General features: G+C 42.6%; 1 protein-coding gene across 4 annotated transcripts in view; it reads right to left on the minus strand.

Moving 5' to 3' along the window:
- Positions 1 to 23,631, minus strand: part of abcc9 (ATP-binding cassette, sub-family C (CFTR/MRP), member 9) — a 91,220-nt gene that overhangs the window by 30,317 nt on the left and 37,272 nt on the right. For 2 of the 4 annotated variants that reach the window (XR_014568835.1, XM_083758178.1), the window contains exons 17-26: positions 21,293 to 21,365; positions 17,368 to 17,473; positions 14,768 to 14,806; positions 10,918 to 11,019; positions 10,237 to 10,321; positions 9,255 to 9,335; positions 3,432 to 3,569; positions 2,578 to 2,703; positions 2,141 to 2,240; positions 262 to 335 (exon numbers count right to left, since the gene is read on the minus strand). Coding sequence is in view for 2 of the 4 variants with exons in the window: in XM_083758178.1 (XP_083614304.1) it covers positions 262 to 335; positions 2,141 to 2,240; positions 2,578 to 2,703; positions 3,432 to 3,569; positions 9,255 to 9,335; positions 10,237 to 10,321; positions 10,918 to 11,019; positions 14,768 to 14,806; positions 17,368 to 17,473; positions 21,293 to 21,365 (924 nt within the window). In the remaining 2 variants the exon portion in view is untranslated. The remainder of the gene's footprint in view (positions 1 to 261; positions 336 to 2,140; positions 2,241 to 2,577; positions 2,704 to 3,431; positions 3,570 to 9,254; positions 9,336 to 10,236; positions 10,322 to 10,917; positions 11,020 to 14,767; positions 14,807 to 17,367; positions 17,474 to 21,292; positions 21,366 to 23,631) is intronic. The other 2 variants (XR_014568834.1, XM_083758179.1) reach the window with 1 other exon arrangement.

Raw genomic sequence — 23,631 nt, forward strand, 5'->3', positions numbered from 1 at the left:
TTCCGGTATTCTTTTATACTTTTATCAGGCTTTAGGGTCCATTTTAAAGGGCGTTTGGATTGAAATGGTCAAATAAAAGGAGCGTCCTGCGGGTTGGCAGGTACAGAATGATTTAGGTGGGTGGGTGGGTGGGTGGATGGGTGGGTGGGTGGATGGATGGGTGGATGGATGGGTGGGTGGATGGGTGGACGGATGGATGGATGGGCGGATGGATGGATGGGTGGATGGGTGGGTGGATGGGTGGGTGGGTGGGTGGATTACCTTCCAGGGGATCTTAGATCGTCTATTGGTGGTGGTGGACATGTTGTCATCTTCCTCCTCTTCTTCCTCTTCCTCTGAGAAGAGTGGAACCAGTTTCAACATTTTCATACTTCATTCTTTATTGTAAGATTATATCGTTTTTATTTTCCCATTTGCTGTCATAAGAGAAATCAGATTCTATGTGCCTTTGTATTTTACCAAACAATATTGATAGATATTGCAGAAGTTAAAGGGGGTGGGTTTGACTTTAAGGGCCATTCATACCAAGCATGATCACTACAACTATAATGATAATTATTCATAGTATTCACACCAATGTTGTTATCTCAGCTGTGAGCTTGTAGTAGATCTGCTATTTCTGAGAACCACTGTTCTAAATCCCAAGTTTTCTGAAAAACGTATGTTGCTATATAGCTAAAAAAACAGACGCTTTCCCGGTTTTAATGACGTGCATTTTTTTTTTTGTGCGACTAGGCTATTCTCATGGCAGACCCCTGACCTGAGTGTTTGTGACTTTGTGCCAGCCATGTTTGGTGCGGATCGGAGCAAGGCTGCACCTCGCATCTCTGGACGTTATGTTTGTGCCGTCCACTGTCAAACAGTCCGACGGTCCCTCTGTGCTCTTTGAATGGCTGTAGCTTAAAGCTAGTTCAGTTTTAGATGATGACATTAGACGCCAAAATGTGTTTGGGCCTCGTGCATGTTGTGTACGAGCGTACTGTTGGCCCCTCGTCTGTGACGCGCAATGTTTACCACGCCGCTGATGTTTACGACAGGAAGTACGGAAATGCATGCGGCCCTAATTGAATACTGTTTGTTTATACCGGGTTGTAATGTACGCTGCCGGTGGACGTGTTTTGGCGCTCAGTAAAGACGGGCCTGTTCAGCTCACCTCTATTGTAGTGTGGGTTATTGTGTGAATGCAATGCACATTGTAAAGTGCTACATAAATGCATCATTTAAACAGCAGACGGGATGATGAATTCTGATTATCCAAATGTTGGGAAATCTGCCCGTTGAGTCCATTAAACTGGACAATTTGGACATTTTACTATAATTGTTGAGGTCATTCGTACTCCCACCTTCATTATGCAAGTCTCTCTGGAGAAATTCAAAAACTCCATATACACATTGCTCGAAGAAAACTAGACGAAGGAGCTTTCTATGCAATATAGATATTTATTTTACCATTCAGCCTTGACCTGCCGGTTTGTAAAATTGCATACCCATGTTCCAAGAGCACCAATTTGCCTGTTTCAATAACTTAGAAGCTTCGATAAAATGGAACAACCCACACGCACAGTCTTCACTTGCTCAATATAGAGAAAACTACGACACCCGACTACAGACCCCTGTTGCACAGGCAGACTCTTCACATGCTATACTAGACTCAGAGCATGAAATAAATGTCCATGTGTGGTCTATCTGGTTCAATATCAATACTAGGGCTGTGAATCTTTGGGTGTCCCACGATTCGATTCGATTCCGATTCTTGGGGTCACGATTCGATTCAAAATCGATTCTACGATTCTCGATTCTCCAAAAACTATTCTCTATTCAAAATGATTCTTGATTCAATACATAGGATTTCATCACAATCTACTCCAGCCAACTGAAGTGATTAACTTGAAAATGACTGAAGACATGATGTTTACTGTAAGGGTGAGGGTTAGGGTGAGCTTACATTTCATAACACCATGTAGTGAAAACTCCTGTAACTAACCAGAAATAAAATCTAAAAAAATAAATAATAATAATAATAATAATAATAATAAATAATAAAAAAGAATTTGGAAATTATGAATCGATTTTGAATTGTTCATAACGGGAATCGCGATTCTAATTCGAATCGATTTTTTTTGACACCCCTAATCAATACCTTCATCTTCGTCGTCTATCTGGTTCTTGGTCTCTCTGGAGTAGAAGGCTCTCCTCAGTGTTTTCCTCTCCATGTTGGTCCGACTGTCCACCTCGATGTCCTACACACAAACGATAGAATGTCTTGTTAACCCATTCTGACCTGAGATCAGATTCATACGAGGTTTCCGCCGGACACACGCTGGTCTGATTAACCCATTCTGACCCGAGATCAGATTCTAAAAATGTCAGTCGCTCTTCGATTTTTCAAAAATAGCAGACCTACAAGCTCGTAGCTTGTAGGTCTGCTATTTTTCAATAGCTAAAGCATAACATGATGCCGACACCAAAATGGGTTCCCGTTCAGAATGGGTCAAATGTAAACGCAAACAAAGATGTTAAATGTGTGTGTGTGTGTGTGTGTGTGTGTGTGTGTGTGTGTGTGTGGTGTGTGTGCACCTTCTCCAGTTCCTGGTCCTGTCTGTTCATCAGTGTTTTCCAGTGTTCATACAGCTCCACGTCATGCGTCTGGATGTCCTTCAGAGTTCCCTCTCGGAGCACTGAGCCGTCCTTCATGGCTAGAATCTACAACACACACGCACACGCACACACACACACACACACACACACACACACACACACACACACACACACACACACACACACACACACACACAAAGGTAGACGCCTCTTCCGGCTCTGTGGCGTATGTTCTCGAGAGGGGGCAACATGTTCCCGAGACTCCTTGCAAAGCACACATGGCTCCGAACTAACTGCAGCGCCCAATGAGGCATCCATTTTTTTATATATATATATATATATATATATCTATGCACACCCACGTCTTGTGTGGTGTGGTGTGCTTTCAGAGGTAGGCTACTACTCCTGAAAGGTTATGGGTATGGGGTCATATTAAGTCTCAGGGGTGGCAGTGTCTCAGGAGGTAGAGGGGCTGTGTTGGAATCAGAAGGTTCCCGGTTTGATCCCTGGCTCCCTCTGGGTTAGTGTTACAGTGTCCTTGAGCAAGACACCAAAAAACGCTCCCATTATGAAAGTTGGGGCCTTATATGAATTCCTTATTATGGTCCTCCTAGCCCTAGGACTGATCCAGCTGATGGAAGGCTACAGGGCCACCGCTGAAACGTCACAGGGAATGACCTGGTCGTTGAACATGGACTAAACACGGTTGTCAAAAGTATTTGCCCTGCAGGGCAAGTAGGGACAAAAAACGCAACCGGACCCTGGACACATCACCACCCAGGTCTGTGGCTGGAACTGAAGCAAGGCTGTTGGGGACATAATGCCGTTCTTACCCAGTCAGCATGGATGAGGTACTGCAGTTTATGGGTGACCAGCACCACGGTGCGTTTGTCGTCCTGCAGGAACTTGAGGATTCCTTCCTGCATCAGGTGATCACTGAGGTGGATGTCCAACGCTGAGAACGGATCATCCTGAACAGGGAGAGAGGGAGAGAGAATGAGTATGAGAGAGAGAGAGAGAGAGAGAGAGAGAGAGAGAGAGAGAGAGAGAGAGAGTACTTAAGCCACCTCACGCAAAGGCTCAACTTATGTAACATAGATAGCGAGATGGGCAGTATTTGAAATACGTATTTTAAATACTTTTTTGTATTTTGTAATTTGTATTTCGCTGGGATGGAAGAAATTAGATGTATTTTGTATCTAAATACTTTCAGATTGAGTATTTTCTGTATTTCAAATACATAAAATACTTATTTTGTTTTAATGTAATTTTATTCTCAAATGGACACATGTTAAACATTTACACTGCCTCAGGTTAAAACTGTAGGGGCAAAACCAGGGGGGCAGTCAGACAGATATTCTGTGAAGCCACTAAGGAAATCGGGACTTCCTGAAAGTTCATATAATGGCCTGTTGTGGCGCTGTCATTGGGCCCAAAAAAACCCATAGAGGTTAGAGGTCCATGTATTTGAGCCCAACTTCACCTAGACTGTATTACCTTAATAAACATGGCCATGAATACTTTCTGCTTCCAGTCACTAGTTTAAAGTCTCATTTATCATGTCATAATATTCTTTTTGGAAAATTATGGTCCAATTTATTAAAATGTTATGTTAAAATTATGTCGTTCTGAGGGGCGTGGCTACCATTACAGTCTATGAACGGGAGCCACCCCCCGTTCAGTCAAAATAAAAACCAACGAAGAGTAAGGGGGTAAGTCCTGCCTCGTTGTCTGGGCCAGCCAATGGCCAGCTGGGCCAAAACGGAGCCAGCCAATGGCCAGCTGGGCCAAAACGGATCTAGAAATATGGCGACTTACAGTGCAAGGAATTACAGGCTTCATTTTACGTCCATGTTAGACCCGGGGAACGCTTTGTCCATATTTTTTACAGTCTATGGGCAAAACACACGCACCCATACCATAGACTGTAAAAAATATGGACAAAGCGTTCCCCGGGTCTAACATGGACGTAAAATGAAGCCTGTCAACGACAACGAGGCGGGACTTCCCCCCTTACTCTTCGTTGGTTTTTATTTTGACTGAACGGGGGGTGGCTCCCGTTCATAGACTGTAACGGTAGCCACGCCCCTCAGAACATACGCGACTTTATGGTAATTATTTTAATAAATGGGACCATAATTTTCCAAAAAGAATATTATGACATGAGAAATGAGACTTTAAACTAGTGACTGGAAGCAGAAAGTATTCATGACCATGTTTATTAAGGTAATACAGTGTTAGGACGAAGTTGGGCCCAAATACATGGGTTTTTTTTGGGCCCAATGACAGTGCCACAACAGGCCATTATATGAACTTTCAGGAAGTCCCGATTTCCTTATAGTGGCTTCACGAAATATCTGTCTGACACACTCAAATTGAACCACAAATGAGAGGCAGAGTAGGGTGGGCCTTCAGTTGTTCAGAGTTACCGTTCCTTTGTGGGTGTTACGGTTTCGAACCCAGGTTCGAACCCTCCACCCCAACCTTCCACTTCTGGTGTTCCTGGGCACAACCCACTGCGCCATCACCACTCTTCCAGCTAGTCAGGTCCACCTCTGTGTTCCCCTCCCCCTCTGACGAGCTGCCTGGGTGTGGCACTGCACACCTGTTTCCATTCTACCATGATCACCAGAGTCTTCAAGAACCCTGCCTTCCCTCCACTCCTCGTCTTTTTGCATTGGACCTTAATTGGCCCACATGGCTCTGGAACCATTGGGTCCCATGAAGTCTACTTACAGTAATAACTTACTTTACTGTAGTACAGCCACTGCTGCCTGGGGCACTTCCGTCCACATGCAATACTATTCATTTTTTAATATAAAAGCATTTCTGCCTTTTTAGAAGATGACATAAGGTCAGCCCAAGCCACAATGGTATTATTACTCTTTGTCGAAACACAAGCTCTTTATTATCTGGTCTTTCACATAATTATAGTACAGTTGCACTGCTTGCCATGCCGTGGTTCATGAAGTAGCTTCATTACACTGAAATAAGGAGGTAAAGACAGGCAATCATGCTGGCAAGACCAGCATTGAGCTTGTTATTGAAAACAAACACACAAACAAACAAATAAAATTATAATAATAATTTAGCCCGCACTCCTTTGCAGTATTAGTCACTGTATATTTTTAAAACGAAACCATTTTTGCTCGTTCAGCATGTGCCATAATACGCTGCAGGACCTATGATCGGCCAGCAGTTCTCCCTCTGGGTTCTGGGGGCTTGCTCTCTACCCAACCAGCTATGGCTATTTATACTCATTACTCATTTCAAAATTGAGTGATACAGTATTATTACTTTAACTATTACTCCCTGCCAACAGCAACTAGTTACACTATTTGTTGTATTGCTTTTCCGTTGCACCCCACAGAATCTGTAATTGCATCGTCAAATTACATCCTCAAAATATGCATGTTTTATTTACTTTTTTCTTCTGCCGACTATTACCGTGAGTAAGTGAAATCTTCAGTGCTGATTTAACTCAGAATAGTGTTCGAATACAATTGGTTCATTAGGTTCCATTTGTAAGGAAATTATTTTTCCTTGTGTGTGTGTGTGTGTGTGTATTCAACAAAAAAATGCATGTGCAATCTATGGAATGGAATGTCTCTCCAACTGCTGAAATCTGGACTAACCATCATAGCATTCTCGGGATCGGGTCGGGCTCGCAGCGTGAGAAACATGCCATGCCATACGAATGGATCCAAGGGAGACGGAGATAATGCTGTCGGCACAGAGATAATATAAACCGATCTTTTCATTTCATGGACTTCAAAACAATGCGAGGGACACTGTAACTGCTTCTTCACTGGGGGGGAAAGGTAGACTATAGATCTGAACTCAGTGCACTGTGACGTTGGCTGTCTCCCCAATTCAATTAAAAACACTGACAATTCGCAAATAACGTTACACGCAATCATTTGACACTGGTCATGAGTTTGTGTGTGTGTGACTGTGTGTGTGTGTGTGTGTGTGTGTGTGTGTGTGTGTGGGTGTGTGTGTGTGTGTGTGTGTGTGTGTGTGCGCGTGCGTGCGTGCGTGTGTGCGTGTGTCTGCGAATATTGTATATACTGTACTGTATGCATGCTCATCATGAGAGCATATTTGTGCATCTGGTATTATATATATACTGTATGTGTTTGTTTGTGTGTGGGGGGGGGGGCTGGCCCATTTATCCCATGCACATCGATTAGCTCAATGCCAACAAGTATGCAGTCACATCTAAATCTGAGTCCAATTATTTGGACTCGGGTCAGCTGTGACCGCTTAAAAAAGCCATCCAGCGTACAGAAATATTACACACAGGCATGACAATTATACAACAGGCTTTGTGCATACAGAAACTGTAGTCCCAGGTATCTAGAAGTTATAAACGTTTACTTTTCAGGAAATGGTAAAAAAAAAAAAGAACCTGTGCTCCATGTATCCAATGTAGTTCTAATTTAGTCACCAGCTCTTGTTAATAATGTTCAATATTTATAAAACCTACAGCCACACTTAACCATGTTTCTAAAATAGTGAAAATTGCTACGAGCTCAAAACTTTGCCAAGTACGGCATTCATTTGTGGAAAAGAAAGTTGAAGCCTGCCTTTAGGTTGAATTTCCCATGCATTTTTCCCATAGATGTTTTAAAAAGTATTGATTTAAAGATCTGTAAGCCTCGGACAAAGCCAACTCGGATCGGGACAAAACATGACAATAAACACAATATTTTGGACAGAACAAATAATTACAACTAGAAAAAGTGCCCTTCTGGGCACAGGTCTCCACCAGGATAGGAATGTAGGACATTGCAGCTTGCCTTCATCTGGTGGTTGGATAAAAGGGCAACAAAAGTAAATTAGAGGTAAAAACACTTTTCGGGCCAGTTATAGCGCCACCTTGAGGCTGAGTTGAAATTGTTCATGTGGCATTTCTTCCTCGGCCTAGTGGGAATGTGCATGCACAATTTCACGGAAATCACGTGATGTGTTCATGATTTGCAGCATTTTGTTTGAAACTGAGCACTCCTGTGAACTTTGGAAGCCAATCTTAACCAATCAGGATGGAGTCTGAGAAATCTGAAAGACGCGTTTCGTTGAATGGCTCTAGAGAGACTGTGTACCAATTTGCGCGATGTTTGGACAAAATCTGTAGGTGTACTGTGCAAAAACTTGTTTTGCACAAAGCGGCCTCCTGGTGGCGCTATAACAGGCCGTTCTGGAAATTTTGGGGCAGAGGTTCATCGTTGGCATCCAGGGAGTGTGTGTGTAAAATTTGGCATCGACCGGGTTAACGGTGGCCGAGATTAGCTGCTCACGGACACACGGACGGACGGACAGACGGACGGACACACACACACACAGACGGACGGACGGAGTGCAAAACATACTCTCCCCCCATGCCTTCGGCCTGGTGGAGACAATGAAGAAAAACAACCAATAAAGTGTTTTTTTATCTTCTTTCTAATTATTTGTTCGGCCCAAGTTTGTTATCATGATTTGTCACGATCCAAGTTGGCTTCGTCTGAGGCTTACAGGTCTTTAAATAAATACTTTTTGAAACGTCTATGGGAAAAATGCATGGGAAATTCTCTTCTGGGTCCCTCGTTGTTCTGAAAGGGGGCGGGACTGCGACGCCCTATAGCACTGTACAGTAGGTGTGTCCGGTAGTGTGTTAATGGAGTTACAGTCGTGTCATGACCTGATATAATTCATGCGGTGTCTGTATGACGTGCTGGACAATCAGATATGGGAGCTTTCACAGTCTCATTGTCTGTCTTTCAGTCACGCCCCAAATGAGTGTTTAAGGAAGCGTCTCCCGTACACTCCTCTGATTGCATTAGTAGTTTAATCACATAAATAAATTGAACTCTATTACGTGTTATTCAACACGTCGGTACGTGTGATAAGGCGTATGAGAGAATGTCTGAGATGGTATCTGGGGTGTGACCGCGTGTTCCTGACACAACATTAAAGCCTGTGGTGGCAACGGGGAACTACGGGGGAACATTTGAGAGCATCACGAGAAAATTAATATTTCATAAATAATAATGTTTGAACCGTTCACATGGTGAAAACTGCATTCCACATGAATGTTTCAAAGCAAAAACCAACACAATATTTCTACACTGTACATTTGAATACCAGCCAGGGACAGCTCCTTTGGCCTCAGGAGGTAGAGTGGGCGCTTTGGGCGGCGGTGGCTCAGGGGTAGAGTGGCCCGGATGGTAACTGCAAGGTTGCCCAGAGTTACGTGTCGAAGTGTGCTTGAGCTGAACCCCTAATTGCTCTAGTCCTGATGTGCTGGTTGGTGCCTTGCATGGTTTCCGACCGCCATCGGTGTATGAATGTGTGTGTGAATGGGTGAATGTAATGCACAATCTATGTAAAGCGCCTTGGATAAAGGCGCTATAGAAATGCACCATTTACCAAGGTTCCCGGTTCGATCCCAGCCCACCTTGGTTAGTGTCAAAGTGTCCTTGAGCAAGACACTGAACCACTAACTCCCGTTCCCAATGAGCAGGTTGGTATATTTGGACTTGCATGATTTCCTCTGCTAGTTTCTTTGCCTCTACCAGTGGTTAATGGGTATTATTATCATCAGATTAAGGTATCAAAACAGCTACTCTGGAATTCTCCTTTAAAAGTTGCTCGCAAACGGTGATTAAACTCACCAAGAAGACGATGTTGGTGTTCTGATACAGCGCTCTGGCCACGCAGATCCTCTGTCTCTGGCCCCCACTTAGGTTGATGCCCTAAAACATATGATGCTGATCATTATAATGTTAACTGTACACAGTCAAACATATGATCCTTCTCATTATAATGATAACCGTACACAATCAAACATAATATGATTCTGTACACAGCTGTATTCTTACCGTAATCCGACTGTATTATATCCAATAAGGATTGGTACACGTGACATATTACATAACAATCATGAAAATCTTTCATAATGACCAAAGACGTACAGACATGTTTGTCCCAACGGGGCTTCCGTAACAAGGCGAAGAGAGCCTAAGACCCAGCACGCCCAGTCAGAGCTGCGCTGCGCTCTGGAAGTTAGTTATGTAATATTTCACGCGTAGGCCTACCACTCGTTATTGGAAATATTAACATCAGATTGCGGTAAGAAAATGTCTACTCTGAAATTCTCCTTAATAAATCCGTAATAAATGCTACAGTAGAATGTTTTTCTAGCCCCCATCTCTCCAGCTCTTAAAAAATAAAAGTAATGTTTCTCATGCAAACAGGATAGAGAACGGCATAAAGATAATTTATTTCATCACTTCCAACTTCACTTGTGCATCCTGTACGAGTTCTCGCTCCTGCTTGGATGAAATTTGTATCCCAGCATGAAAACTGTATTTTCTGTTTACTAAAGAGCAGGAGAGACGGGGGTGTTATAACTGCACATAGACCTACCGTGTACACAATGATTGCTATGAGAATACAGAGCTCTTTCCCACTTATTTTAACAAAATTAGATGGAGATTGTATTGTATCCTCTGTCATATTATGTAAAATGCGCATCAACGTTCCTTATTAATACGGAGTATAATAGAAACGTAATATCAGGAAAACATTGTTATGGTGTGCTATATAACAATATAATAACCATTATCCTGCTAGAATATAACAGGTGTGTTATACCCTCTCTCCAATCTCCGTCTGGTCTCCAAATGGCAGCAGGTCAATGTCTGGCTGGAGAGAGCAGGCATCAATCACTGCCTTGTACCTGAAACACAGCAGGCACTGTAAAAACCACACCTGAAGCAGTGGCTCTGAACCTTTTTACTTTCAACGTTTCAACATTCAGAGTTTGACATGCCTCAGGCCACAGACCGCCACTTTTTTTTTAATACACGGCACCCCTGAATTATATTGCTTCTTTATTGCACCTTACATCTTTCCCCCTTAACAGTACTGCTGTATAACCCGCTTTCCACGCTATATTTAATCCATGTTTCTGCCCTGCGTAATACGCTAAACCCGCTATTTGTTTTAATGTTTAAAATTCAAATTAAAAGTTTTAATTCACCGTTTTTTTGTCGCGGACCTGGTGACGTTGATTTCTTAGTAATAGTAGCGCCTATAGTGTTAGATGCTCCATATATGCCATCTGATTCTCTCCACACATGCTCATGCACAGTATATTCTCTGCTCGTGCACTTCAATTACCCCCTGTCCCGCACGCACGCACGCACACACACACATGCACACGCACACACACACACACACACACACACACACACACACACACACACACACACACACACACACACACACACACACACACACACACACTCTGGGAAAACTCTAGCTTTACTCTACCTCTGCTTGCTGAAGGGTCCACCAAAGGTGATGTTCTCCTCCACTGTAGCGTTGAGCAGCCAGGACTTCTGGGCAGCGTAGGCCACGGAGTACCTGTTCTTACTGAGGCATCATGGGAAATGGAGGCAAATACACAGAGAGAGAGAGAGAGAGAGAGGGACAGAAAGAGAGGGTGAGAACTACAGGTCCTGTATTCATAAAGTTCCGTAAGAACAAGAGTGCTTATAAATTATAATTTAAACTCAGTTTTTTTAAATATAATATTTCTCTCTTTTGAGCTAAACTTTAAAGGTTCACTCATTAATGCTCATTTCGGTCTACTCACTCTGTCTTAGAGGAAGGCTGTTCAGAAACCTACCTACCAGTGAGCATCATCGGTTATCATAAGCAGGCAAGCTTTTTTTTTATTTCAGCATGCAAAATTTCCAGGAAGAGATAAAGGCTGAAGATTCTATTGGCTTGGTATTCCCATTGAGGACGTCACTGGTAGACAGGTTTCTGAACAGTCCACAGCCCTCTTCTGAGACACAGAATGAGTAGACAGATAGGCGAGTTCCGTAAGCAGTGCAGAAGTGCCATTAATTAATGACAGTAACGCACAACCTTGAGTGTAATATTGCAACTATACAACAGATACCCTATACTCAATTTCATTATAACTAAGATATGCAATAAAAAAAACGTAATTTTTTAATGACTACGACAGAAAATGTCCCTTGAAAACGGCTAGCCTAGCCACCCAACTGACGCTGCTCTGCGGAGCAGAGAGACTCAGCACAGCTGATTTGTATGTCTTTATGAGACGTTCCATCATGCTTTCTATAAGCACAGCTAGATGGCAATTTCAACCAACCAGATTGCTTCCTCGAAAAATGGGTATATTTGTCATATAAGTGGTAAAAGTTGTGTAACTAGTGTGAGCACTCTTGTTTTAAGACACTTTATGAAGAACTGCAGACGGGAGAGGCATATACATATCTTCAGATGATATCAAAGTCAACTGCAAAAATAAAGAGAGCATTGTGAGGAAAACGTGGATTATGGATTGGGTTAATGATAAACTGCACATCAAATAACAATAACAACAACAACAACAACAACAGCAGCAGCAACAACAACAGCAACAACAACAACCAAAAGAACGACGGCTGAAGCATCACCAACATCCAGTGGTGGAAGTACTGTACTTGAGTACAACCTGGAGGTACTTTTACTTTATTTCAGTAGTTCCATTTTGTCAATATTTCATATTACTAAACTATCTCTGAGGCAAATATTGTTCTTTTGACTCCACTACGATGATCCAAAAAAAGAGAGAAAGAAATGTAGTTACCAATTACTTTGCCGGTTTTCATTACTATTACAAAAAATACAAACATTAACCTCTTTTGCTATTTAAAGTTTTGGAGAAAAAAATGTTAAAGGTGCCTGCATAACGAGTACTTTTACGTTAAGTATACTTTGATGCCAGTACTTATTTTCTATAACTCAAGTAAAATGTTGAATACACGTCTTTTACTGGCAATAGTATTTCTACATTGTGGCATTAATACTTTTACTTAAGTAATAAGTCAGAGTACTTCTTACACCACTGCCAACATCTATAAAAACAGCTTTGCTGGGAGTCCATATCTGTGCTGCTTGTACATTAAACTGAGTTCAGTTTATGTTATGGTGTTTTTGCATAAGAAAAGAAAAGAAAAGAAAAGAAAAGAAAAGAAAAGAAAAGAAAAGAAAAGAAAAGAAAAAAAAGATTAGAAATCACACCGTCTTTTCTTGCTCAATGTCACACTGAACATAAAGAGTCCATTATGACTATGAATCACAGTTTAACTTTAACAGGAAATATCAATGATAAATTGTCCTCAAGTGAGGAGCATATACAGTATACCGTGCAGAACAGTATGTCTTCTTTGTATTATCTACAAAATTGGATCAATTGTACACGTCTTCTGTGTTTTCTACTAAATAACGTTTATTATTTCCGTGTTAAGACAGACTCCCAGCATTACAATGCACACAGACACACACACACACACACACACACACACACACACACACACACACACACACACACACACACACACACATAGAGAGGATATGAGGGTTAGAGACAATTTACTCCAACCAGTCACGCTGGTTGGGTTGTTCCTGAACACACACATACAAGCCTTCTGAATACAGTACAAGACATTACAATATGCCTACAGTAAGAGAGGCTGGCTCAAACACTTGACGTACTGTGAGCTCGTAAAGCAGCTATTCCTGCGAGTTGTAAACATTTTTGAAAGTGAAAAAAAGTGTTTAAGTGTGTATGTGGGTTATATAAAGACTGGTCCGATGAAAAGTATTGAAAAGAGCTTGTGACTAATAACTACATTGGACCCATTGGATTTTCTGAAAAGTAACCGTTTTGGACATACAAGGTTTCCACCCGAAGGTTTTAAGCGGTCAACTGAAAGTCTACCCAATTCAAGTTTCTCGAACTGCAATTTGAGCAAATCCAAATTGCCAATTCTGGCGAGTGTGCAAAAATGTTCTGCCCACAACCCTCGGTATCCTGCAGTGACATTGACTAAGGCACTGTAGAAGACTATAGGGTTGTGCTTAGACATCTCTTTTGAATGTGTAAATGTAACGCGAAGCAGAACGACCCTTCCATGGAACAGTCGAGGCTGTGAACCAACGCCATATCTTCTGGTATACACACAATAGCCAATCTACAAGCTAAAAACACATCGCCACGTTTTGAGCTTTAGATTGGCTATTATTACTATTTTTTTTAAATTTGATAAAAAGTCCAAAACTGTTCAGTAATAGTTTGACATACGTTACCACCCGGCAGCAACAATGTACAAAAGATATTTCTAGATTTAACTGATGTTGTTCATCATGCACGTACAAGTGTGTTCGGGAACAGCATAACATGCGTTCCCTCAATATATCCTTTCAAGAGAGACGACACTGTATGAGGTTGTACTCGTGTCAGATAATGAGAAGAGAGAACACTATGGATTGATAATAGACAGAGGAGACAGAGGACGGGAAACAGGGAGGGACACAGGAAGCACGGAAAAGGAACCTATACCTCCTGATGTCTTCATGAGACTCCTCTGTCCCTGACCAGCTGTCAAAGCCACGTTATCATGGGTTAGAACAAACTCACAGTTTGTGTACGAGAGACAGAGTCAGCAAGAAAGAAAGAAAGAAACCATGGAAGCGACGTGTGTGTGTGTGTGTGTATGTGTGTGACTGTGTGTACGTGTGTCAGCAGCTACAGTATAACTGGCCAACTACTGTACATAGAGTCACCATAGTCTGTCGTCTTCACACACCCAGCGAGGATGAGCAGCAGACGTCCTGTCTGGTTTCTCATTAATATCTTCTGTCATCACGTTTTGTGGTTTCCCGTATAAGTATACCGTCATGTTGCACATGGTGCGAAAGCGTATCCATTTAAGCTGCATTTAAAGTCTTGAGCAGTATTTCAGAACAGTATACAATTTATCAGTGTAATGCTGCTCATTAAAGGCATAGTATGCAGTGTAATGTAGCCCTGTGTTTACATGACAACAAAAAAAGGTATTTGGGTGTTTTCGCAGTTTGTTTGGATACACGTGTGTCTGTGTCAAAGTCAAAGTCATACGATTTGTCACACACGTTACCACAGTGAAATGTGTTCTCCACATTTGACCCGTCTGTTGGAGCGCTCGGGAATCATTTGATTAGTTGATTTGACCCCCAAATCCAACACTTTGATGCTGAGTGTCAAGCAGGGAGGTGTGTGTGTGTGTGTGTGTGTGTGTGTGTGTGTGTGTGTGTGTGCATGTGTTTCAAAGGGATCAAATACCTTATGCTCCATTCATGGGCCATCTCACAATCTGGAGGCCTGATATAGCAGAGGCACAGGATGCAAAGAGACACAACACATTGCACGCACCGCGCACGCACACACGCACACACACACACGCACACACACACACAAAACATGTACCAGACACACAAAAATGCTCTCATGAGCATGCATGTATACAATATACACACGCGTGCATGCACACACGCAAACACACACACACACACACACGCACGCACGCACGCACGCACGCACGCACGCACGCACGCACGCACGCACGCACGCACGCACGCACGCACGCACGCACGCACGCACACAAAGCAGAGGTTAGTATACAGACGTATGATACCGATGTGCACCTCCAATTATGTATTTTAGAATTGATCATTCTTAACAGGATAAGTGCCAGGGACGTAACCCCGTATCCGATACGTCTTTGCACTGAGTGCCATGCCCGTAAAGACGTAATTAAAAAAAATAAAAAAAAATAATATATATATATATTTTTTTTACATTTTTTTTAAACGCCGTCTTTTTTTTTAATAATGGGAGAATTGGCACTCAGAGCCTAAACTGGTGACCACCAGGTGGCACTGAAGGAGTAATAGCGCCTCCAGCTAACGTCCTAATGTTTTCTCATCTGTGTCACAAATAATGATCTGAAGATGCTCCATCGTTATCATAAGAGAAACAACAGGCATATGAGCCTCATGTGACCATGAAACCTCGCTACCCTGCGTCTAACTGTAATATAACACAGCAGCGCAGGATAGGGCAGCGCTGCTGTGTTATATTACAGTAATATAACAGTGCTATATTACAATATGGATGCTTTTCACAAGCTATGGATCATATCATTTGTATTCAGCCTATCTATTGTCCCCCAATGCTAATCATAGATCCATCCCCAGCGATGTACTGAGAGATGGTCAGAAGGGATGATGATAAGAAAGCAGGGCGGAGGTGGGGTGACTGAATGAATGACAGTGGAGGTTGAGCTCAGTTTGTGAGTGTTAATCATAACAAAACAGCGAGGAAGATTTGGATTAGCACCGTGGTTAATCATATTCAAACAAAAGCGCGCAAGCGCACGCGCACGCGCACACACACACACACACACACACACACACACACACACACACACACACACACACACACACACATACACAGAGCTGCATACAACATGAAGATGACAACACTGACGTGGACGATACACAAGATTGATGGAACACTGAACAGGGACCATGGAGAAAGAAGCTTGGCTCCGGCTGGGACGAGTGCTCCAGCGACCACAACGTGCCATGTTCCTGGTTGCGAAACTACTGACTACTACAGTATGTTCAGCAGGGAGAGAAACTGGGAGGGTTAGCATGTTCCTCCAAACGCGCTACGTCCTCCCAGTGAAACTCCTCGCTGTCAGGTAAGTGGCTGGCGATGTCACGTGTCGTCTGTCACACCACTGACTGGTTCACAACACCTTTTAGCTCAAGACGTCGCAGTGGGAGCCAAAGAACAAACGAGTGAAAAGATCTGATCTACAAGCATGTGTGTGCTTGTAGATCTGATATATTCACTAGCTACTTCTTACATTTGTTTTCAAATGTATTAGATTTTCTTAGATTTTTTCTTTGATTTCTTCATGAAATTACTTATAATATCATTACAAAAATAATAATTCATGATAATTTTTTGCTTTTTGGGGAATATATTTTATATAATATGTATGGATAATGGAGATGAATGGAAGCGACGCTGGAGGGCATACCCGAGGAGGACCTATAGAGAAAGCCTGCAGGACCAGGGGCCCCTCGAGGACCAGGGGCCCCTCGAGGACCAGGGTTGGGGAACCACTAGCTTAGACGTATGTATGTATTGATGATGAAAGAATGGAATGACTTGATCTAAACTACGGTGAATGATTAGCATTGGAAGTGAGTACACATACACAGTACACACTGTGGTCACACTCACAGCGCTATAAAACATTTAAACCTCCAACCACTCTTGAAACCTATGCAACAACTAGTATATATGCCAAAGAACATTGGAAGCATGCCAATGATGCCATTGTATACACAGACACTGTGCGACTGTCCAATTAGAACACCGTAGAGAAACATTGCAGTGGTCTGAATTCACCTATAAAGGGACTTCTCACAATGTATTTAGCGTTTACGTACAGTAGACTATACGGTAATTTTTTTTAAAACATACAAGAATTAGCACAACTATTCCTAAAAATAGAAACCCAGAACTTTCCATAGGGCGATTTGATCAATTCACGTTATTCCTAAAAACTTCAAATGCGGATTCTGCGATTCAAAACATGCCATATCTTTACATTTGGTCAGAGACATTCTTAAATTTGACCATGAAAACATAAAACATTAAACAATACATAAAAATAGCCAGACTCATGGGGAAATATTAGCCTACAAGAACTCGCTGTCATAACACATTATGGTATATAGAGAGCCATAATGTACACACACAAATGTATATATTGTGTACATATTTGAAATTCAACCTATTGCACATAAATGGAAATTGTGGTGGTATTGTGTTATAGTGATCAGAAGTATGTCGTGCGGTCTCACTTGCTCCAGTGGACTTTTCCGCTGAGGGCCTGCATCTCTCCCAACATGGCCAGAAGAAGAGAAGACTTCCCACAACCCACCTGGCCCACGATCATGGTCAGCTGACCTGGATGGAGATGGCAGGTCAGAAGAACTGCTGTTAAATACGGCTTTCTATACAGCACTGCTTCTCAAACCGTTTTCATGTGAAGTCAAGCCATTTTATTTATAGAGCACATTTAAAAACAACCAGGTTTGACCAAAGTGCTGCAGAGCATAACAAAACAAAGATACACATAGATGGCACATACAAAGAGGAGTTCAGCATTTTTTTGACACGAGACAAATTAGATTAAAAAATATTTGGCTGCTATTTGAAGGATGGTGGACGCACAAATTCATATATATTTGACTGCTTTTTTTCAAATAGCCACTGATATAGGGTTAAAACCACCATAGGGCTACAGAGAGTGCGGTATTCATTTCATTACCATCTGCTTTAGGAATGTGTACAATCTATGTGTCGTGCCGAAGATGCATTTGCAGCATTGAGCTGAAATTGACCAAGCTGATTGTATTGAGAAGAGAACAAAGATTATAACATATCCTGTATCACCCACACACATAAACTGTATAACTGCACACAATAAGATCACAACCTATTCTGGATGAGGGACCACTTGAAAATCTTCAAGGCACAAGTGGATCTCAGCACTAATATAAACTATATATCTATACTACTATGCTATACATATGTACTATGGCGTGCTATGACTAGATGCAATTATAGTGCTGTCTACATAACATGCTATAAGTCTGTATCAAATGCTATCTAAGTCTACAGAAATGCTATCTAAGGGGGTGGTTGGTTTACAATGTCACTGTCCCATGTGTTGTATTGGCTCAAAGTCTGGAGGCTATGTTGGGGGTTTGGTTATTGTGGGAGTGAGCTATAAAGGCTGTCCTTTTTGTGACTCTGTGAGTCAGACTGGGGTTTCCATACATGACAGGTCATGTAAGTCTTGTCTCCTACTCAAGTAAAATCCTTATACTTCATAACTCTGAATTCTTGGGTCTCATTATCATCATTATGAATTGTCCTTTGAGGAGAAAAGTGAACCACGGCATGTGGCAGGGTAAAGCCCATTCGTAGACAGAAATTGACCAAGAGCTATAGTTGTGTTCCCTATTAAGAATGTAAAGGGTTACTTCCCAAGATAGTTACTTTGTAACTGTCGTTTGTTATTTGTAATGTTAAAAATATGCCGAAAGCAATTAGTGAAGAACCCGAGAGGTCTTTTCAGTGAGATTGTAGGGAACGTGGCCGTAAAAGTGTGCCCCACGGCCCTCAGTTAGTTTTGTGGTATTTGAGCCAGAGACCTGATCATGTACTGTATCTGTATGTCTTGTGTGCACGTAAAAGATAAAATTGAAGAATTTGCCTGAACACTGTGTATATATCTGCCTGATACAAGGGATTGCATTTATCGAGGATAACATGTTAGCCTTTAAGGACCTTCTTAGGCCTGACACAGGCTAACAACTAGTCACTGATTGGCAAATAAGAATATTGTGACGATGATTGATTTGGTGAGATATTTTGCAAGGATCTAAGAAATTCAGAAAAATTGGAATACAATTTAGGCATTTAGCGATTTAGCATTTAGCATTTAGCGATTTACATTAGGTAAGAACAAAGAGCATGGCAATACATCACATACATGGAATATGATTATTAGAGTAATAGCAGCTATACACACGCACGCACGCACACACACACACACACACACACACACACACACACACACACACACACACACACACACACACACACACACACACACACACACACACACACACACACACACACACACACACACTGTATCTACACTGTATCTAACAACACACACACACACACACACACACACACACACACACACACACACACACACAAAGTTGCCCCAGATAAGCGTTACACACTTGGCTGACCAATCCAGTTTGTCTTAATAAGATAGCTAGGACGGCTACCCTGGTACTGATGAACTGATCCAGGGCGAGGTGGTGCGTGTGTGCGTGCGTGCGTGTGGCAGAAACAGTGAGAGAGAATGAGAGCGCAAGAGAGAGCTTTTTAACCTGTCAAAATCTACATTTAATTGTGTGTGTGAGCGTGTGAGTTTGTCTGTGTCCAATGCGCTTGAGTGTGCGTGTGTGTACGTATGTGTGTACACGTGCGGGAGTTGATGATATACGACACTGTTGGACTGTCAGCGTGTCTTCAGTGTGGTCTGCTCTCGTTACACCCTGCATTCCAGTGACGTCACTCAAACATTCCTTCATGCTTCCAACACAGCAACAGCTACAACCATCCATCTGTCTGTCTGGCCGCCCGCCCGTCCGTCCGTCCGTCCGTCCGTCCGTCCAACCGTCCAAAACTTTGGGCCAGTGTTGATTTCGTCGACTAAATCTATGACAGTCTCTGACTATACTCCTTCCAGAGTAGCCGTTTTCGTACCGAATTTAGTTATTATATCCATTAACCAGTGGTAGACAAAAACAAAAAACTCCAATGCCTCTGTTTTTAATAATGTCGGAAATGTCGTCCACAGAGTTTTGTCCCAAATGGGCTTCGGTCTAAGGCAAGGGGTGGGCAATTATTTTTCCCAATGGGCCGCATTAGAAACAGACAATATTTGGAGGGCCGGGCCAAAAGGCTGAACTTAATTATGCATAATATCAATTTTATTTCTATATAAAAAGCAGTAAATAGCCATTTATGATGATGTACAATAAGAGCGCCCCTCTTTTCACATGGGTGTGATTCTTTTACTTTGTACGTCTTGCATGCTTGAGACGTTTCCTTTCCCAGTTTTTGTTTAAGTTACAAGTCATGTAAATACTAGCATTGCCTCTACCAGTGGTTAATGGATTGTATTATCATGAGATTACGGTAAAGGCCTATTCATAGTCCAATTTTTGGTGAAGAGGTGACCACCGAAAACGGTGTTCACCTCTCACACAACACATCTCTCTGTTTTTACTAACCACCATTTCAGTGGTCACCTCTTCACCGAAAACTGGACTATGAATACGCCTTAAGAAAACGGCAACTCTGGAATTCTCCTTTAACACATTCTGACCGGGCGGCGGGCACCCATTTTGGTGTCGGCATCATGTTATGCTTTAGCTATTGAAAAATAGCAGATCTACAAGCTCATATCGCGCCACCGAGTGGCGCGATAGGTCTGTAGGTCTGCTATTTTTGGAAAAATCGAAGAACGACTGACATTTCTAGAATCTGATCTCAGGTCAGAATGGGTTAATCAGACCAGTGTGTGTCCAGCGGAAACCTCGTGTGAATCTGATCTCAGGTCAGAATGGGTTGGCTGATTTAGTGGCCCCATGCATGGCCTTTCCCAAAGTGCTCCCTTCCAACAACAAAACCTCCAGGAGCAAACATGCCACTGGGGCAGTGGTTCTGCATGACGTCAACTTATAGTTACATGCATCTTTCCCAAGAAAAGTTAGGACGTTGGAAGCATGCATGTACTGGATCTTTTCCTATCCAATCTGCCCAGTTTCTACACAGCTATAGCACGCATTCATCTATCTAGTTCAGCGGTGTCCAATTTTTTTCTTCAAAGGGGGCCATGTTAGAAAATATTAAAACACCCAAGGGCCAATTACATTACCAAATATAACCAGACGTGCAAATGAAATACTTTATTTGACCCCTTCAGAATGAGACAACAAGGAACAAGGAATCCTGACAAATTATACTCAGGGAAATGCCCAGGTGAAAAAAAAATGTCCCATACTGTTGGGCGAACCATTCATAATACAATTCAGGTATGAATTGCAAAATCAGCCATGCACAACGTTTACTGAATCCATTGCTCAGAAGGCTAATATTAGAAATAAAAATCGAGGTCATTACTGAGATTATTACCTGTAGGGATTCTGATGTTAATGTCCGACAGTGTGGACAGGTTGCTTCCCCAGGTGAAGAATCCATTGCTCACCTGGATGAACAGAAAAGCAAGACAATTCAACACAAACTGATGCATGACCTTGCATCACACATGCACAGAGACTAGTGGGAATACACAGTGATCGTACAGTATCCAACAGGGGAAATCAATGGGCCACAAAACTAAAAGAGCCTTCCAGGATGACCATACATCATCAATACACTGTATTTGAAAATGTTCACATCTTTTTTGAAATGTGAAACGATTATGACATGGCCAGAACGGGGACGCCAGGTTAGAAGTGGTTAACGTATCTCAATACCTCAAGGTGAGGCTGAAGGTTCAATACCTCAAGGTGAGGCTGAAGGTTCAATACCTCAAGGTGAGGCTGAAGGTTCAATACCTCAAGGTGAGGCTGAAGGTTCAATACCTCAAGGTGAGGCTGAAGGTTCAATACCTCAAGGTGAGGCTGAAGGTTCAATACCTCAAGGTGAGGCTGAAGGTTCAATACCTCAAGGTGAGGCTGAAGGTTCAATACCTCAAGGTGAGGCTGAAGGTATTCATTCAAACACACATTGGCGTCCACCGACCAGCACAGAGAAAGATGGTTTCAGCAGACAGGACAGGCCCGCCGGAGCCAAAACCATTATTATTCAATCGTTTTTAAAACTGGGTTTTCCACAGAAGCATCCATTATCAAAACGGGTACAATATGCAGATACATGCAATACAAACATTACAATAAACGGATTGAATCACACCCAGAACACCACTACAAGAAATAAAAAATACAAAAAACCAGATAAAGAACACGCTGTGTTCTTCTTGTATTGTCTGTGTTCAACACAGACAATGAAAACTAAAACAAAAGCGACATCAGCCAGACAGTGACATATGCGTGACACCTCCATGATCTGCATAAAGAGCAGAAAACCCCTCGCATCAACATTCCACCAGACCTCACGCATGTCCTCAATCAGGGAGGGAGGATTTAAATGGCAGAGAGAATGGACCCCAGTGAAAACCATTATGCAACCGATGAGCACGTGCTGCGCGGCCCGGTCCACTCTAATCCCTGTTTGGTGATCTATCGCCCCGCTTCCTGCTGAGCCCGACCCTATCGCTGTTTACATTCCTCCCATCTGCTGTTTTCTATTATTTATTTCATGTTTATTTTATCTGACAATGCTCTGGCCTTCTACCCTCAAACCCCCTCCCCCCGACCAAATACCCCCACTCCCTGGCTCCGATTCCTTTCTCACAAACACAGCCGAGTTCTCCCCCAAAAGGGCAGCGTCCCGACCACAGATACAGTCAACATGTGTTTCTTACTTTGTAAGGGAATGGTGGGTCGGGGTGGGGATTTGTGCAAATTAGGTTGATCTCATGACAGTGATGTCTTCATGGATAGAAGAGGGGAGGGAGACAGAGACAGACAGACAGACAGAGACAGACAGACAGACAGACAGACATCCCACTCTCAGTGAATGTACAGACTCATACTGTACATTAATTCACTAATTCGTATTGTGCTTTGTGAGGTCACAGCTAGTGACCTTGACCAGTGATCTTTGACACCCTACTTCTCAGTTCGTCCAGTTAGCGGATAAACTGGTTCTTGGCACCATTTCAGTTCTAGTGGGATCTAGCCTCGGTCCCAGTTTATGTACTGATCTGCGAACAGAAAAGCCTGGTCACAACCTAAGGCAGAGACGCTATCGGCGGAAGTGTCGGGCCAGAATATCCGTCAGATGTATTTCCCCCAAATACGATATACCAATCACAACACTTGTTTCATTCACGGAGATGTAAAACAGATTTGTAAAGTGTCAACGTCATTTCCTGGAGCGGTACGTAGCCGAACCCAGACCAAAACAAACGGAAATCAAAGACAGATGCTTCTGTTGAGAAAGCACAACATTACGTTTGTACACAGAGCACCCAGGACAGTGGCACGGGCGTGCGGGGGTGGGGGGCATCGGGGTACAAGGTGACATGGGGGCAAGGGAACGGATGTGAAGAGGATTTAACCACTTCAGCTCACACATGTCCCTTCGTGACCATTATGAGCTTGTAGATCGGCTATTTATGCGACATATGGGAAATGTCTTTGGTGAAAAGTCCTAGTTTTCTTCGTTGGTTTCACGGAACTGTTGTTTTATCGACTTTTCAGCTTTTAAATGTCAGCTGACTATTTTGAAGAGCTCGCGCCAAGCACGTTAGCTCGGTAAAAGCAAAAGTTGACGAGCTGAAATACACATAATGTGAGTGTTGCTCTTCTCTCCGGTTCCTTTTCGTGGCTGGGGAACAAGGAAAA

Source organism: Protomyctophum parallelum (genome assembly GCF_964188405.1).
Source record: "Protomyctophum parallelum genome assembly, chromosome: 22".
Taxonomy (NCBI): domain Eukaryota; kingdom Metazoa; phylum Chordata; class Actinopteri; order Myctophiformes; family Myctophidae; genus Protomyctophum; species Protomyctophum parallelum.